General features: G+C 42.8%; 1 protein-coding gene across 1 annotated transcript in view; it reads left to right on the top strand.

Annotated features, from left to right (window-relative positions):
- Positions 1 to 9480, top strand: part of SLC38A9 (solute carrier family 38 member 9) — a 345812-nt gene extending 336332 nt beyond the window's left edge. The window contains exon 15 of the mRNA XM_085631309.1: positions 8792 to 9480. Coding sequence (XP_085487435.1) covers positions 8792 to 8957 — 166 coding nt within the window. The 3' untranslated portion in view covers positions 8958 to 9480. The remainder of the gene's footprint in view (positions 1 to 8791) is intronic.
- The last annotated feature ends 7575 nt before the right edge of the window (positions 9481 to 17055 follow it).

Genomic DNA, 17055 nt, shown 5'->3' with positions numbered 1-17055 from the left:
TGTTCAGCGTCGTTGCTGAGACTCGAAATCCGTTCCCCAGATTCGAGGACGAACGCCATAGCCGTTAGGCCAGCTCCTCTCCCCAATGTAAGACGAGGCAGTGTGTTGAGTGGGAGCACCATCTATAAAAACTAGGATCGAACAAGAAAATGTGTACAGATATGCAGGAATCTGATGAAGTGTGTGGTTAGAGGACCTAATCGTAACAAAAAAAAAGGCCTAGATATAACAACCCAAAGCATGCAACTTTACTTTGATTTGGGAATAAAACAGTCTAATTTACCATTGACCTCAACAATACTTGTGTGTGCGCTCTTTCCTTGGTGTTATCTGTTGAGTACTTTTTATCTCAAATGAAAATAAACATTTTAAACCAAAAAATAATTCTCCCAAAAGAGCCCTCTGGGCACAGCATTCCCAGATGTTTAAATCTTGAGACCTGAAGTGAAAAATAGTGCCTGCTATTATTAGGGATCTCACAAATGAAGTAGATCAGCTTTTCCCTGTATGGGTCAGCAAATCCTGTTAAACAAAATCTTGTTTTTTAATTTATTTTCCTAATTTTGAGGGAATAATCTCATCGCCCCACACCCCCCTACTCCCCCAGCCCCCCGTCTCCAGTGTACATACACTATGCGTCGTCCTTCTGGGGTACGTGATATTTTTGGTGCCGTTAATGATCACTTGCAGTATTTTTCTGTTGGGAGGTATTATTGTTTGGGCTGAACTCCCTAAAAAGTCGATGACAGTGAATCGTTTAGTATACTATCAATATTCAGCTTGATACAGAAGGTTCTGGCGCAGACATATCATAGTGGCTGTGATCCAGCGAAAGGCCAGGATAAACTTTTCACTCATCAACGTATCATTCACAATGGGCCCATATACACATTCTGATTTACTGACTTTCCCTGGGGGTCACGGTTTATTTTCTTTGATCTGAATTAGTCAATGCCTAACTAATCTTCACAGATCAACACTCTTCCTTTGGTCAATGGACCATTAGTATCGTAGTTTATGGCGATATTAACAAACTCATTAATCTATCTTATAACTTTTAAATAAAATGATCACAGACTCCAAGTAAGATTCAATAGACTTTATCTAATAATTCAATCAAAATGAACGCCCTTTTGTACAGATTGACAGTGCAAACTCCATCCACTTTCATGGGAGAGAAAATTCATTTATCAAATAACATTCAACAATCCCAACGCATTAGGATTGATGGATGAAGAGACAATAGACACAATAACTCATACTTTGCAAAGAATCTACAAATTTAAGATAGAAAGATAATTACTCTAGAACCCGACGAACCGTAGCTCATCCCTCTCTTACACTCTCTCCCTCCTCGAAATTCTTCCGCAAATCTTCAATCTAATCAGGCTGTCTTAAGCATTGAATCTTCTCCGTCTGTTCTTTCCCGACGGCAGTTCTCACCCACTCCTCACTCAGCATCAACGTCTCTTCGTAGCAGCTCTCTTTATATTAATCTTAAATTACTCAAATTATACCCTTTCATTTTGCATGTCCCACCCTCAAAGGTTGCAAATATCTGTGAACCATGAACTGTGATTGGGCCGGGGCAGGGGAGTTGTCATCACCTCATGCGGTCATCCCAAAATTCTTAACTAATTCTTTGTTCAGTAAACCCTTCCCACTTAATTTATTCAACTTTTCAGAACACTTCCCTTCACATGCATTCACGAATCCGATAGATACAATTTTTATATCATTTCTTCGGTGAAGAACTTTCCCAAGCCTCCGTCCTTGGTTCTTGGCAGCCGGTCAATATTCCGGTCAGCAGGTCATTCCCAGATCTTAGTGTGCAGACTCAACTTGCGTTATGTTTCACCCGCAATCTTTTCTTTTGGCTTAGCACTCAGGCCCAAAACGTTAACTATTGACGAAAGAATCATAAACCGATGTTAATTTCTCAAATGTTGTTATCACTGTTTACCTCCCCCTTCTACTCTATCCCATTTTATGTTCTTCTTTGTTAAGCAAAGCATTAGTAGCCAAAAACCTCTTTTTAAAATCCAGGCAAGCATATGCCAGGCATGCGGTACTTTGAGACCTACAGTTAGCAACTCCTTGTGCATGCGTGAGACTTTTCTTCTCACATGGGTTAATCATGTGGTTATTTTCGCGGCACGGGTTCACACATACGCAAGGCGATTTTCAGTTTCAAGCCGGATTTCAGTTACGTAGCATATTATTCTTTGTTATTTAAGCAAACAGAAAGCCTTTTGCCCGTGTATGAATGTCGTGTGTATGTTAATTTTCTTTCAAATTTCTATTCCTGCTTGTTAGTGCTTGTTAACAAGAGGTTGATTCAAGCAAGTTTCTTTTCTTCGAATCCTTGCTCCATCAGCTGCACACTTGATTGGAGTTTTGTTTCCGAGGAATTGGTTGTTTTTGATTATATTTTGCCCCAGGTATGAACAAATCACTTTTTGATCCACTTTACTATCAGACTCTCAAGAGAGAAACCTGATTCCTTGACAGCTACTAACAGACCTATTGTTAATGGGCAGAAATATTTGACACTTTAAATTCGATGAGCTATTCTAGCGGTGAAAGAGTGGTGTACACTGATTAATCCAATTTTACTGAATGGGTTACCTCAGCGTTAGATACAGTTTTACCCAGATCCAAACCTTTCCATTGACGCCCTAGTCCCATCACTCTGGGGAGAACCTTCTTAACTGTAAGAGTCTGGTAGCACCCTCTAACATCTACGATTGAATGTCCAGAGTGACAGCTACTGATGCATTGTTCAGCTCACTCTTGCAGGCTATGATACCTAAAATCTCAAAATTTGAAATGCTGACTTCTGAAAAGTTTATTGACTTAGCCAATTTTATCACTTTGGATTCTCCCTTAGATCCCACCCTAAACCCTTTCTGGACATATGTAATAGATCTATTCCCTGAGCACTTGAGCTGATGAGTGGAAAAAGCCCAGATGCTTTTGGCAAAAATACCAATGCAGACCTGGTCATTTTGAGCAACTTCTTTATCAATTCTCTCCTGCCTTTCCCTATAAAAATCTTGGAGAAATTAATTAATTGGCAGTTGTTCAAGTACGTGCAGCAGAACAATATATTAGAGCTGTCAGAATCAGGGTTACGACCTGCCCACGAGACAGAATCCCTCTGTGTCTCTATTTTGGATGTCCTACATCTGTCAGCAGACAAGTCACCTGGCAGCATTGGTGCTGTTTAACCTGTCTGCTGCTTTCAAATTGGCATCCCATTACAAGTTGCTTCTGAGTTTGGGAGAGGTGGATATCTCTTATTCAACTCTGCAGTGAATTAGGGCCTATTTAGAAAATAGATCACAGACAATACACTTGCACCCATATCGCTCTGTATTTAAATATCTACAGCAGAGCATCAACAAGGCCTTGCTGAGCCCTACTTTCTTTAACTTATTTGTATGCCATTTGGCTCAGCAGACACGCTTGCATGCAGTAGATTTCATGAATTATATGGTCAATACCCAGCTGCATATCTCAATTGGTGAGACAGTGCCTAATCCCCATGTAGCCTTTCTGGACTGCATGGTAGCCGTGACTTCCTGGCTATCACTTAATTCACTGAAATTTGATGCTGACAAGACAGAGCTCTTGTTCTATTCTAGTGGCTTCTCTCTACAGTCACTCCTGAGGACATTTGGCTAGAGTCACTCAGCTCACCACCCTTTCCAACCACCATAGTGCATAATTTAGGTGTCTGTTTTTAATACCAGTTGTCTTTGGCCCATCAGGTCTAACATTTGTCCACCATTTACTTTCTTCTTTTGTTTGTGCTATGTAAAATCTTACCTTTTATTTCAGGTTTGGTACATCCTCTAGTGGTGCAGTCTTCTATTTTAAGCTGCAATGCAATAGCAACCTATGACATCAGGCTCAGCAGCAAGTGCTGATCTTCGGCAACAACACCACTCTTTGGCACGACTCCTAGTGGCCCCAGGAACTAGGACCATCACCCAAACTGACCACCTATGCCAGAAATCTCACCATAATCCTGGACAGCAAACTGATCATGAAGTCCCAGATTAACCTCGTCGCCTCTACCTGCTTTTGCACACTTTGCATGTTACATAAAGTATTCAACTGGCTCCCCCTGAACACCAGGTGTTCCGTCACTCTGGGCCTAATCACCAGCCGATTAGACTACGGCAATGCACTCTGTGCTGGGATCACCATACACCTTCTGCAGAGACTCCAGGCCATACAGAACTCTGCTGTCTGACTCATCCTAGACCTCATCAAATGGACCCACATCACCCCCTACCTCAGAAAACTCCACTGGCTCTCCATACAGAAGAGATGCTAATTCAAACTGATGATTCACGCCTTCAAAGCCCTGTACAACCAAGGACCAGCCTACATCAACCATCGCCTGAATTTCCAGAGAAGTACGCTCCTCCTCCTTCGCCCACACCCCCTCTGCCTTCCCTAGTAATAGCGGAGGACGCTCCTTCTCCTACCACGTGGTGAAAACCTGGAACGATCTACCTCTGCAGCTATGGACCTCCACCTCTCCGGAGAGCACTTACGACCTGGCTATTCGACAGAGTCACCTGAACCATCATGGTCCTCAAGCACCTGGAAGCTCTCTCCTGTGATTAGCCACGATATATAAATCTACTTACTGATTGATTGCCAATTGGATTAATTTGAGGTCACTATGCATGGTCCATAGTACTGTCAATGGTAGAGGACTTCGCTATCTTAATAGAAAACGTAATGCGTTACATGCCAGCACGTAATTTGTGATCATTGGAATCAATGCTCGTTCCTATACCCAAGTGTTGAAGTGTTAGACCAGGGGGTAAATCCTTCTCAATTAGAGCAGGTTTGTTTCAGAATTCAATTCCCCCTCCCCCCCCTCAATATGCAAGGAAAGTCTTGAAAACCTAGCTCTCTTTGCAATAGTTTACTAATATCTTAATATTGCAGTCACACTATTACCTCAGGTCGAGAATCTCTTTTAGATCATGGTTGTGCTTTTAGAAATGTAATTAACATAACAGAATAGATTGGGAATAGTGATCAAAATAACAGTCAAAATATACCAAAAATTAACCCTTTGAAAGTCCACCCTAGTTTTATTTTGTAACATTAATATATAAAACTACTTAACATCCACTAGCCAGAACAGGTTTTTAGTGGCTGAAGTTCTGTATTGATGCCACTTTTTTTATGTATGGTCGTATATTTATGTTGTAAAAAGGACCAAAAATGTCTGTGAAATTTAAAACTGGGATTGTTACTTTTAAATGACTGCACCACTCCAGCCCATGTGCATGACATTTAAATATGAAATATGACTTGGAGCTGCTAAATCTCTCTCAAATTAAGCAAATCAAAAATGCATTTCCTATGGCAGTTGCAGCACTTCTGAAAAAAACTTCAATTGAGGAGACTATGGTAACTATGCAAAAATATACTAATTTCCTCTTCCTCTCATCAGTTATGGTTGGGTTCCCAACCATAACATATAATATTTCCTGTGATTAATATAAGCCATAGAGGGTATATCCCTGGTCATGTCCTATTATGTGGGGCACTCAAGGTATGGGCTTCAACCATACCTGGTGAGCTCTTCATACATGGGCTTGGTCACTCTTGTATATCGCAGGTAAAGGCAAAAGCCAGTGTGTGCTGCATGGTGAGCAATAAGACATAGTATGCTTGGCATTGCTTGTCTAGCACATCTTAGAAGTATCAAGCAGGGCATAGGACTTTTAGTCATGCTCTCTGCTCATTGGTCAAATGGTTGTGTTGTATGAAAAAGTACATATTTGACGTCATTAAGTTCCTCAATTGTACATTTTTACAAGGCACAACATTTTTGTGTATTCTTCACCTTTTCTATTTTAAATGACCTGAGAATGACCACCTTTCACAATCCATGTCTATGGGATTTGAAAATACTATTTGTGAGGCCCTGAGTTCCCCCAAAGTCTGGCACCTCCTTCACATTATAATTGCCAACAGCAAGATGCAGCTATAGACTCCCTCATTCTGGGAGAACAGGTAAGGGGCATGGACTATTGTGCCCACAGCAAAGGAGTAAATATATATGGGAAGAGGCTGCTTGAGGAAAAATCAAAAGATCTGGAACCCACGGTGGTAACAGTTCAATAGTGAATGACAGGAACATAATGCATGTAACATGATTTGATTATAGTGGTGGGTGAAGTACCCCCCCCCCGTGGATGCCTTGTGGACATTTTAATTACATTTACAGATCCACTGTGTCTTGTGCCTGTGGTTACATTGTTGTAATATTTAAAACCAATAAAAAATACATACAAATATTTTTTTTGCTAATATAGTACTGTGGAACGCCTCTTTTGACCACCAAGAGGCCCACAGCCAGTAGCACCTGGGTACTTCTAGAGCCCCTTATCTAGTTTCACGAATTGGGAATCTAAATCTACTAGGAAGACCAGCACCCTCCCCAGTGTTTGATGCACGTGTTCCTAGTAGGCACTGTAGATAGTTTGGGTTCGGACCCTTCCCAATCTTCCACAGTCTGGATGGGAGAAAGTAAGCTCTATGGAAATAATTAAATTAGATCAGCCTGAGTAGGGATGGGCTAACCAAAGTGCACATAGCAGCCTTTGCGGCTATCCATTCCTTGTCTACTAGCCTACCCAGCATCTTTCTCTTGCAGGAATATAAACAGATCTGGTGAGTAAATTATTACTGACCTGTATATTCTGGAAATCCTGTTTTTCCCAAATTGCTCCATGGTCAACTTAGGTTTCAGAGAGTTAAATTCAGGAACTTTCTTCAGTTTTCCTGGTAAGGATCTAGCGCATGGCATAGTTGTAAGTTTCTAAAGAATAGTGTTTTGTGCTGGGAGATTTCCATGAATAATTACTGAAATGATTTAATGTGATCAAAAACCCAGATATGACTTAATGCAGAAATGTATATTAAATCCCTGGATTAAAATCCCTTTAGTCCCACTACATGAGAGAGCCATGTTCTCTGCCATAATGGGGTTTCATTTGTCAGTGTTCCTAGCCACTTAATGTGTTTCAGGTATCCTCGCCAGCAGCGCAAGAGAATCTTGGTAAATGGTGGCAGTACTTGTGAGATAGCAGATTCATATGGCATGGAATGTAGACTGGATTTTTCTAAGGGGGTCATGTTCTAGGCCAACCACAGATTCGGCTTAGTGTTAAAAAACATTTTTTTAAATACATTCTTAGATAAGGATTAGTTTAAAATCCCAGGTGGATAAGTGTATGCCTGGGATTCCTCAACCATCATCATATGGTGCTTGTGTACACTTTGCAAAGGATACCCTTTGAAGGTCACTCACCCACAGATTCCTGCTGACCATGGATGGTACATCAGTGAAAACAGAGTTAGAATCGGGTATGAATAAATGAAATGTAACTTACAAAGCGCAGCTGCTGCTTCATGAGAAGCGTCTTGGCACTAAAGAAACATCAGAGTAAGAACAGAATCTACAGTTCCCGAAATAAAAAAGACTTCAAATGACCCCTAAACTGACTTTCACTGGGAGTAGTGCAGAGGTGCAGAGGTAACGAGTATGGATTTTGGAGGGTGTATAAGAAGCGAGGCATTGAAATCATTGAGTTCTCCCCTTCCCATAAAGGAAATAGGGAGAGAGGCCAGTTTCTCAAAGTCCTGTTTTGTCCACTTAAATAGGGGAGTAATGTTCAGATTCCAACTCTCCTTAGTTACACTGACACCTAGGTATTTAAAAGGTCCTTCTACAATGCACAGTTGAAGAAGTGATACACACCTCAGGCAAGGTCCCTTAATAAGTACGTATAGAGATTTCCCTGGCCATAGACATTCTTACAATACAGACGTGGGAAAGATGGAAACTTTGTTGATAACTTGTAATACTGAATTACTGAGATTACCATTGGGACATCAAAATATGTTTTTGGGCCAAAAATGGTAAGAAGAATTGCTCAGGTATGTTCACATGAAATGATTTAAAAGCAGACTACTGAGGATTGACAAAATGTTTGGCAAATAGGGCTTTGGCATATATTTTGTGACACAGTTGATTGTATTTTTTTATTGTTTTTTAAATTTGTAAAGCGCAACAATACCCTGAGGTGTCTAGACGCTTGTAGACAAGTATGCTTCAAGAAAATGGGGTATTTAAGGACAAACTTCAGAGATAAACAAAAGTATCAATTGTGGCTTGTATCTCTTTTCAGGTAAAACATTTGGAAGGGGACTGGATTCCGAGCACAATGATTTTTTAGTATAGTAATTTGACTATCGCAGGGATGCCTTTGGGTAGCCATGCGCTATACAAATGCGTATTCATTCATTCATTCACTATCTACCACAGGAGCAATGTCCTATGTAAAGGAATGGAGGCATTTATCAACTAACTTAACTATTTAGAACAGCAAAGTATTTTCTTTGTCTTCTACTATAGATTGTCAGCGTTGTCCTGATCCTAAATGTTTATCCACAACATGGCTTTTTATTGGCAGGGTCCTGGATTGAATGATCAAAGATAATTAAGTCCATTCTTACCGGTGTTTAGAGAAAGATAACATATACATGAGAGCAAGGAATTGATCTGAAAGGTCCATTGAATACAATAGAAATTCCTAGTGGGAAGAATCAGAGAAGGGAAAGAACAAAATTAATTGTAAAGCTGAGATACTGCTTTAAGAACACCTATTGTGAAATATTTGTAATATTTACAATATAATTGATTTGTTGAAATAAATTCACAATCTTAACAGCCATATTTCTGTTGTAGGTATTCTGGAGCAACCTGCGGACTTGCGTTTGTGTTTGTTTATCCATCCCTCATCCATATGATCTCCTTGTACCGCACTGGACAACTTACATGGCCAACGCTGATTTTCCACGTCTTCATAATAGCGCTAGGATTTGCTAACCTTGTTGCACAATTCTTAATGTGAAAGCACTCCTTCGCAGCTGTCTCATGGTGCCGGACAGCCTTCTTGTGCTTACAGTTTTTCCCTATTATTTTGTTACTATTATCATCCTGCTGATGGGAGATGGTTTGCTGGAAACTATGAAAAGCATTACTTGAATTCAGAGATATTGTTACTTTTTTTTTTTTTTACTTATTACAAATGCTTCTTCTTGAATGAAGAAATCAAACTTCTGTTCTGAGAACACTAAGGTCTGAAAAGTAGGATGTGTTATACAATGACTTAATGGTTTACACTTTGCCAATCAACGGTCCATGAGAGAATTTGTCTAAGTTAAAGGTCTCGTGATCGTGGTTTTTATTCAAAACATTGCAAAAACACATATATGTCTTTATATTTATTGCTCTTCTATAACCTAGGAAAACATCAGTCAGTGTCAACAAGGTGAATGCTGGTAAATTTCACCTGATTACAGAAAGCACTAAATCAGTAGTTGTATTTATCGATTATACCGCTTGTATTAAATTATACATATTCCATGATTCAAGACAGTGTTGAGACTAAGTGAGTAGTATTGATTCCAGTTAACACATGAAATAGCTTGAGATGTACTATAAGCATACATTTTTCAATTGGATTATGACTTTTTTTGTATGCGACTTATTTTTGTCTTATAACCTGTGGTAGTTTATTTTCAAACAAATATTTTTAAAAAGTAGCCACAAGGTGTTGGCATAGTCTGTATGGCGGTTGTCTCCAGTGTGTTGCTTGTGAGCAACATGTTGCTCAGAGCTCTCAAAATTGTAGCTCACCAGTTCTGATTTTCTGCCAGCTCTCACTAGGTATGCCTTCATCTTTTGAAGGTGATGCCTTTCCAGTTTTTCCTAATTTATTTTCTGGCTACTCCCACAGCCTCAGGCAGCGAGTACAACTTTTTAATTGGCTTGTGTGAGACGCCAGTGGGCAGAAAACTCCTTCACAGGATTCAGTGATTGGTGGGTGCCGTGCTTCATGTAAGCCATACTGCCATCTCTCACAGTCGAGCGCTTCCACATGGTGCAACACTTCCCAGGCTATCCGCAGTTTGCGAAAAGTAAGGGTCTAAATTGCTTCCTCCTCCTCCTCTATGATGGCCTGAAGTCCATGCCTCAATTGCAGGGCTACCAAGCAATTAAAAGCAGAACCGGGCTGGCTTTTATCACCATGAGCGCAAGGCTCTAAAGTAAAAAAAAAAATCCTTTAATCAGCACTCAACTTGATTTCAAGGAATAGCCACGTAGATTAACTAAGTGGAGAGTCTGCCAAACTGGAGCACCGAGGATGGTTTTCAAGAAACCTTAAAAGTAGCCCATTGGAGAGTTCAAGAAAGACGATGTGGTGTGACACCTAGTCCACCGTGCGCATGGGCAAGGACTCCACCCTAGATCGTTTTTTTCCGCTGTCTGGTTGGGATGTGTACAGCAATGGCTCAGAGACAGACATGTATCCTTGTGACGTTTTCAGCTCTGCTTGTTCTACTCTTGGAGACCAAAGACTTCATTAACAATCACTGCTCCTATCCAGCTGCTTTCCGGCTGACAAACCACTTGACCTACTCCACCAACTGGAGAATGAATACAGGAATGGGGTGATGGAACATGCACCCTTCCAATTCTATCTCGGTACAAAGCTAAGTATTCGTGGGCAGACCAGCACACATTTGCAACCTTTCATTTTCCTACGACCACAGCAAGACGTCCAGCGAGTTTGGTCTTGCCTTCCACTGTAAGAACACCCTGAGGTATCAAAGGGAAAGGTGATGGGTGCATATGAAGTTGGTGCAGCAATCTTTTTAGAAGAACTCTAACATTTTAGAAGAACATGACCCTCTTGATGTGGAGAAGGAAGAGTTGGGCCCATCTGGTGTCCCAGCAACCCAACTGACACCCAGCCCAGAGACTCTCTCCTCCTGCGCATCTGTGGGAAAAGGCCAAGACAGGGCATTCTTGGCAGTGAAACCAGAACAGACCTCAACAAAAAAGACTTAAAGGTGCACAAGTAAAACTCCAGCACAGTAAAGCCAGGGAACAAAACCACATGCCATTAAATGCCCCCAAGCTGAGGCAGAGCACCGCCCCCCACAGGAGTCTAACCCCAAACAGGGTAGAAAGAGGCAGCCTTTCACTGATTTTCCATCAGGCTCAAGCCAGCATCGGGAGAAAGCTTCAGAGCCTCAAACAAAGGGCATCGAGCTGCTACGGTTATTGGCTAAAAGTGCGTCAAACACTGTCATTCTCAGAAAAAATTGATGCAGAGAGGATGTCCGAAACTGAGAGCCAGGTTGACACTGGAGGCCACTCAAATCTGAGGATTCCAAGGCATCCATTTTACAGAAGCTGACAGAGGAGATGCTCTTCATTCACCCAAAGTCTGGCAAGATCACTGGCTAGCTGTCTCCAAGACGGCTATCAACCACGACATGCTCTCCCAAAATCCAAAGAAGCGCAGGCTGACCTTTGAATAGGAGTTCACTTTAGACAAATCTAGACACCCCATGGCCAAGAAGCATAAAGGCAAGTTCATAAACCCACCACCCCAACCACCTACACCTAGGTAATCACCACCACCTCCTCCTCAGCAACCACCACTGGCACAGCCAAACTCACCTCCTCCTTCACCACCGTCAGAGTCACCCGAGAAGTCAGTGCACTCCTACTCAGACCCAGGCAGCTCGTATAGACAGAGATCCCTATGACCAACCTCTAGGGACAAGAGATTGGGACAGCCTCTGGGACGATGACAATATCTACCATGTTGGCGACCCTGATTTGGAGCCATGCCTGCAAAGCCATTTTCACTAGACAATACCACTACATATCATGCAAAGATTTCGAGAGCAGCTTATCACTACAAAGTGAACATGCATGTCCTGCAGCCGGGGAATGACTTACTGGTGGAGACATTCCCCATAACGGAACGCTTTGTCCAATTCCTTTGCATGCTCAACGGCATGTTAAAATCAGCCACAGGTAACTTTTAAAGAACCATTTAGACAAAGGTTGTCACACCATGGGCCGAGAAAACATTTAAGGCTTCCACCCATGACACACTATATCTGTGGGCAGGTTCCCCCAGACTCCTTAGTGATAAATACAGCATGGAAGCATGCCTCTGCATAAACAACAGGCGACACTCACTGCTAAACAAGGAATGCAGGAGCCTTGATGCTTCTTGCAAGTGTGTGGTAGTTGGAGCACCTTCCCGCAAGCATATTGGCAATTCTGTTGACTTGCTGTTGAGGTACAACATGTTTCACTGAAAGGAAATGGAGGCGCTTGAGTAGCACATCCCCCAAACCAACAAGAAGAGAGGGAAAGAGCACATAGTAGAGTAGAAGATTATTTCAAATCCAGATATCTGCTGTGACTAGATTCTGTGGATACTACTTCCTGCAGTAGTAATGTGAACATCCTGCTGCGCCGCATGCATAGCTATGCATCTTGTCATTCAAACCAGAGGTACAACAGCACCTTATCAAAATCAAATTTGATGGGGAACATCTCTTGGGGCCCTATGTAGATGGGATGTAGAAAAATAAAGAAAAGTACACAGAGATCATGAATATCATGGGCACCCTACATGCTGCTAATCTAAGGGGAAGCCTTTCACAGGCAATAATCCAGGGATAGGGCCATGACCATATCTCTTGGTCAGGTGCCAATCTACCAGCACCAACAATAGACATTTCACGAGTCACACTCAGGCCGGTATATGCAAGGGGCGTTTACAGAGGTAGCAACAAGAAAAGACAGGGCTAGAGACCGCTCTGAAAAAAAAGCTTGCAACTCAAAAAACGAACATGCCACTGCCCCCCCTCACATCACCCCAATCGCAAAACACCTGTCGGAGGGAGACTATAAACGATTTTCATCTCTGAGAGGAAATTACCTCAGATAGATAATTGGGTTTTAGAAGCACTGCTATTGCCTAGAATTCCACCTCCCCCTCTGCCATCCCACATCCGCACCACACTCCTGTAAGAGGAGGTTCAAGCAGTCCTCCAGAAGGGCACAATACAGATTGTGCCACCACACCAATGAGTCAAAGGCGTATACTTGTACTTCCTTATTCCAAATAAGGACGGATCCCTCCGGCCCATTCTGGCCCTCATTCTAAACTGGTACATCCTGTCATGACAACCCTACAGGGTATCATCCCACTGCTGAGACTTCATGACCAGCTAGACTTGAAGGGCCTCTACTTCCCTATTCCCATCAACCCTGACCACCACTGTTACATTAATTTCATAGTAAGTGGACAGTACTACCAATTCAAAGACACACCCTTTAAAGTTACTATGGCTTCTAGGATGTTCACAAAGTGCTTGGCAGTGGTGGCCGCACAGCTCCCCAGCGGAGCCTTTCAGATCTTTGCATATCTCGATGACTGGCTGATTAAGAGCAGTAACAAATAACAATGCCTTACACACACTCTGATGGTGGTGTCCCTAATTCAAAGTCTAGGGTTTGCTATAAACGGAAAGGCTCCTCCTCCAACCCAACAGATCCAGCCCTTCTTCATGGTCCCAGAGAAAGCATATCCCAGCCAAAAGAGAGTGGTGGCATTTCAGCAACTGTTGCCTATTTTTCACTCTCATTTGTCCACTCACTGTAATATAAAGCTCTTAAGTGTAATGGCTGCCTGCGAAGTAATTGTACCACACACCAGACTTCATATGCATCCATTCCAACAGTGCAGAGTGACACAGTGGTCACAGGGGAAGGGTTATTTGAAAGATCTACAGTTGACAAAAGACAGTACTCAGGACTTTTTAACGTGATGGAACTGCATCACCACATTGTTTTGCAGGCCATTCTATGAATCACTTCTGCAGGTGATCATCACTGTGGATGCATCACTCACTGAGTGGAATGCACATCTTGACAACATAATTGTGCAAAGTAGTACGGGTGCTGTATACGAAACCAATGGCACAGATTAGGGTCAACGGCATAGTTACAGACTCAGTGGCCATCATGAGGGGCACCGGGCAAGGTTGCCCATTGTGCTCATCGGTGGATCTGTTTTCCTCATTACAACCTGACAATATCGGCATATGCAGATGACAATCTCTTGTGTGTGTAAACCGGAGCACAATCTGGCTCCCACTCTGCATGAGTTTGTATTTACAGATGAATCACTGCGGGGCCCTAGAAGGTTTCGTAAACTTTCAATTTCTGCCGATAGTTCACCAATTTTAGTCACGAGGGGTTCAACTATCTTAGGAATTTTAGCCTCCATGATACCAACTAAACAATCTAATTGTTCAGAGTCTTTTATTGTTTTGGAATTGTTTAGCGGAACTTCCCTTGAAGTATCCCCAGTTTTTGGCACAGGGCCTGTTTTTTTGTGGCTACTTCGACCACCCCCCCCCCGTTTAGGTTGTGTGTGTTTACGGGGTCTCAACTCTCTCTGGGTTACAGAAACCAAAGACTCCTCTAATGGAGCCTCAATGATGTCTTTTGGGTCATCCATATTAGCTTGGATCAACTCTAAATCAGAAGAAAGAGGAGCTAGTTCTGCCAAAGTTGCAGAGTCGTGCTTTTCAGTGCTGCAGCTCGCACCATGAGGGGGCGGAAATTATGTAATGGGCGTACTGATCGGTAAGGCGGAAATGGGGGTAGGAATAGAACCCTGGCCTAGTGATTTGCGTCTTTCGCTATTTATTTTGGTGACGACTTTCACTAGATAGTTATCAAATGTTGCAGCAGTGGAAGGTGTTTTGCCCGACGTGGATTTCGACATTTTCACAACTAACTCGGGATGTGTTAAAAGTTAATTAAACAATACCAGGCTGTAATAACGCCTATACAAATAAGAGGTGGCCAAATGAGTCAATAAAAAACATCAGACAGTTCCTTGTCCTATAATTTAACATCTCAGTTCGTGGGACAATACAGTTCACCAAGTCCAACAAAAGGGTAATGGGACAAGTACCTGAGACCCTAATAACGTGGCCCGTCCCGTCCTCCTCGTGCCTCTGAGGGCCACAGAGGGCCCGCCCTTTGCCCGGGCTTGGCCCGGCGCCGCCCGCGCGCGTCCCGCGACGCGGATGGAGCCGTTTGAATTTAGCCCCTCCGGGCGCGGAAGTGCTGACGGGTGGGGGCGGTGACAACAAGGGAGTCCTGGGAGGCGTAGTCCTGCATTCCCTGCGTGTGGCGCACAAACCAGCAGCAACAGCGACGGGGAAAGAATAGAGCGTCCGCCCCAACGAGCTCCCCAGCGCTGCCCAGGTAAGAACTGCTCCGCCGATAATCAGAATGCTTCAGCAAGTGGTCCATCCAGTACAGGGGTCTTAGTGGTTTGCATTGGATTGTCAGTTATGTACAGAAGACAAGGTTGAGAATGTGGCCTTTGGAGTGTGTTGCTTGTGTAGCATGTAGTACCATGTTTCGTGTGTCAGTGAGGTTAAATAAGGTGTCTCTTGTTTCCTTTAAGCGTGTGTTTTCTGGGAGGTTGAAGTCACCCAAAAGGGTAGTATGACATGTCAAGTGGACGAGGTGGTGAGGACATCCGGTAATTAATCAATAAAGCCATTGTTCTGGCAAGGAGGTCTGTAGATAAGAGGGAAGGTGGTAGTTGGAGTTGCTGAGAGTGGGCAATGGCATGTCAGCAGCTTCTTTGAGTTTAGTGTTATTTTCTTGCATAGGGTGCAGAACCAGGAGGACTTTGAGATGACAGCAAAGCCACCTCCCTTGTTAATGGCAAGCCACATTATGGATGCTGTGGTCTGTGTGAAGAAGGACATCTAGAATGTGAGCAGATGTGGGGGTGTCAATCTTGTCATAGCTGACGAGGTATGCAAAGTGTAGTGTGTGGAGTATTGCAGAGTAAGTGGTAATGAGCGTAAGGTGACGTTTTCTGTAGTCTGAGAGGGTTTGCTAGTTAGTGGGGTGTATACAAGGTTGGATCTATGTGTTGTGTGAATGCTGTATAGTGTTTGGGTTGGCTAGGTCTGGGTGTGAAATTAGATGAATGGTAGTATTGTGTGCTGGGTGAGAATCATGATTATATCTTACCAGGAGTTCTTGCCCAAGGCAAAAAAAGCCCTTCCTAGCCCTAACAGGCCCAAAGAGGCAATGCCCTTGGCTGAGTCTTTTCTTTGCTGGAACGTCCTGGTTATTGGACTCCCTGGAGAGTTGACTGAAGTAGGGAAAAGGCAAGAAATTATGTAGCTTCATGTGCAGATGGATGATATGAAATGGAAGTCTTTTTGCTTGCTTGTCTTTTCTTCTTTTAAATACATGCTGCTGTGTGTAGGATGCCATTACATGTGGGCCACTGTGGAGTCTGGGAGCCCCTGGAGCAGAGTGTTGTCATTATCCAGATGCAAGAGACTGAGGACTTAAGGAACAGTTCTGAAATCACTTTCTCTGAAGAACTGTTTGACTTTCTTTCGTAATAGGGCCTTGTACCAAGCTGCCTTTGTTTTCTTGCAAATGTGTTCCTAGAAGAAGAGGTTTGTGTCCAGGGAGAGTCAAAGTGACTTGGTGTTGGGTGAAAGTTTAGGACTGAATCCATCCAAGGCCATATCTATCATAAAGCCAGTTTTGGACTAGTTGCTGTTTGTTGTGTTTTTTACAAATAAAATAACTTTAGTCTTGGTGGAGTTTAGCCTCAGGTAGGTGCTGGACATCCAGGCCTTGTTGAGTTTCAGGCAGTGTTTGAGGTGGATGATGTCTGGATCAGAGGAGTCTAAAAGTAAAGTTCTGTATTGTCAGCATATTGGTGAATTTTGATACTGTTATTAATGATTGGAGCAAACAAGATGGAACTCTGGAGGATTTTGACCTTACAGGTTCATTGAGCCGAAAGGGCGGTGAACCCCCCACAATCACATTGCAACTGCATCTTATTTCTCAAAATATTACAGATTTTTATATGTAATGAAACGCTCGCCGATCATTTCCTTACTTGTAAAAGCTGCAATACCACCCTGCACCAGAAAAGGGCTACTCGGGCTGTATTGCGCATGTGTCAGGCATAGGCTGTTACAGCCCATCCTTTCACAGATGCAGTACATATCTGACATGCTGCACTAATGTCAGGCAGTGCAGCATGTCAGATAATGGTGAGTTAGGGC

Source organism: Triturus cristatus, chromosome 2_1 (genome assembly GCF_964204655.1).
Source record: "Triturus cristatus chromosome 2_1, aTriCri1.1, whole genome shotgun sequence".
Lineage (NCBI taxonomy): Eukaryota > Metazoa > Chordata > Amphibia > Caudata > Salamandridae > Triturus > Triturus cristatus.
Note: the sequence above shows the minus strand (reverse complement) of the source record. Positions and strands in the feature narration are given on the sequence as shown.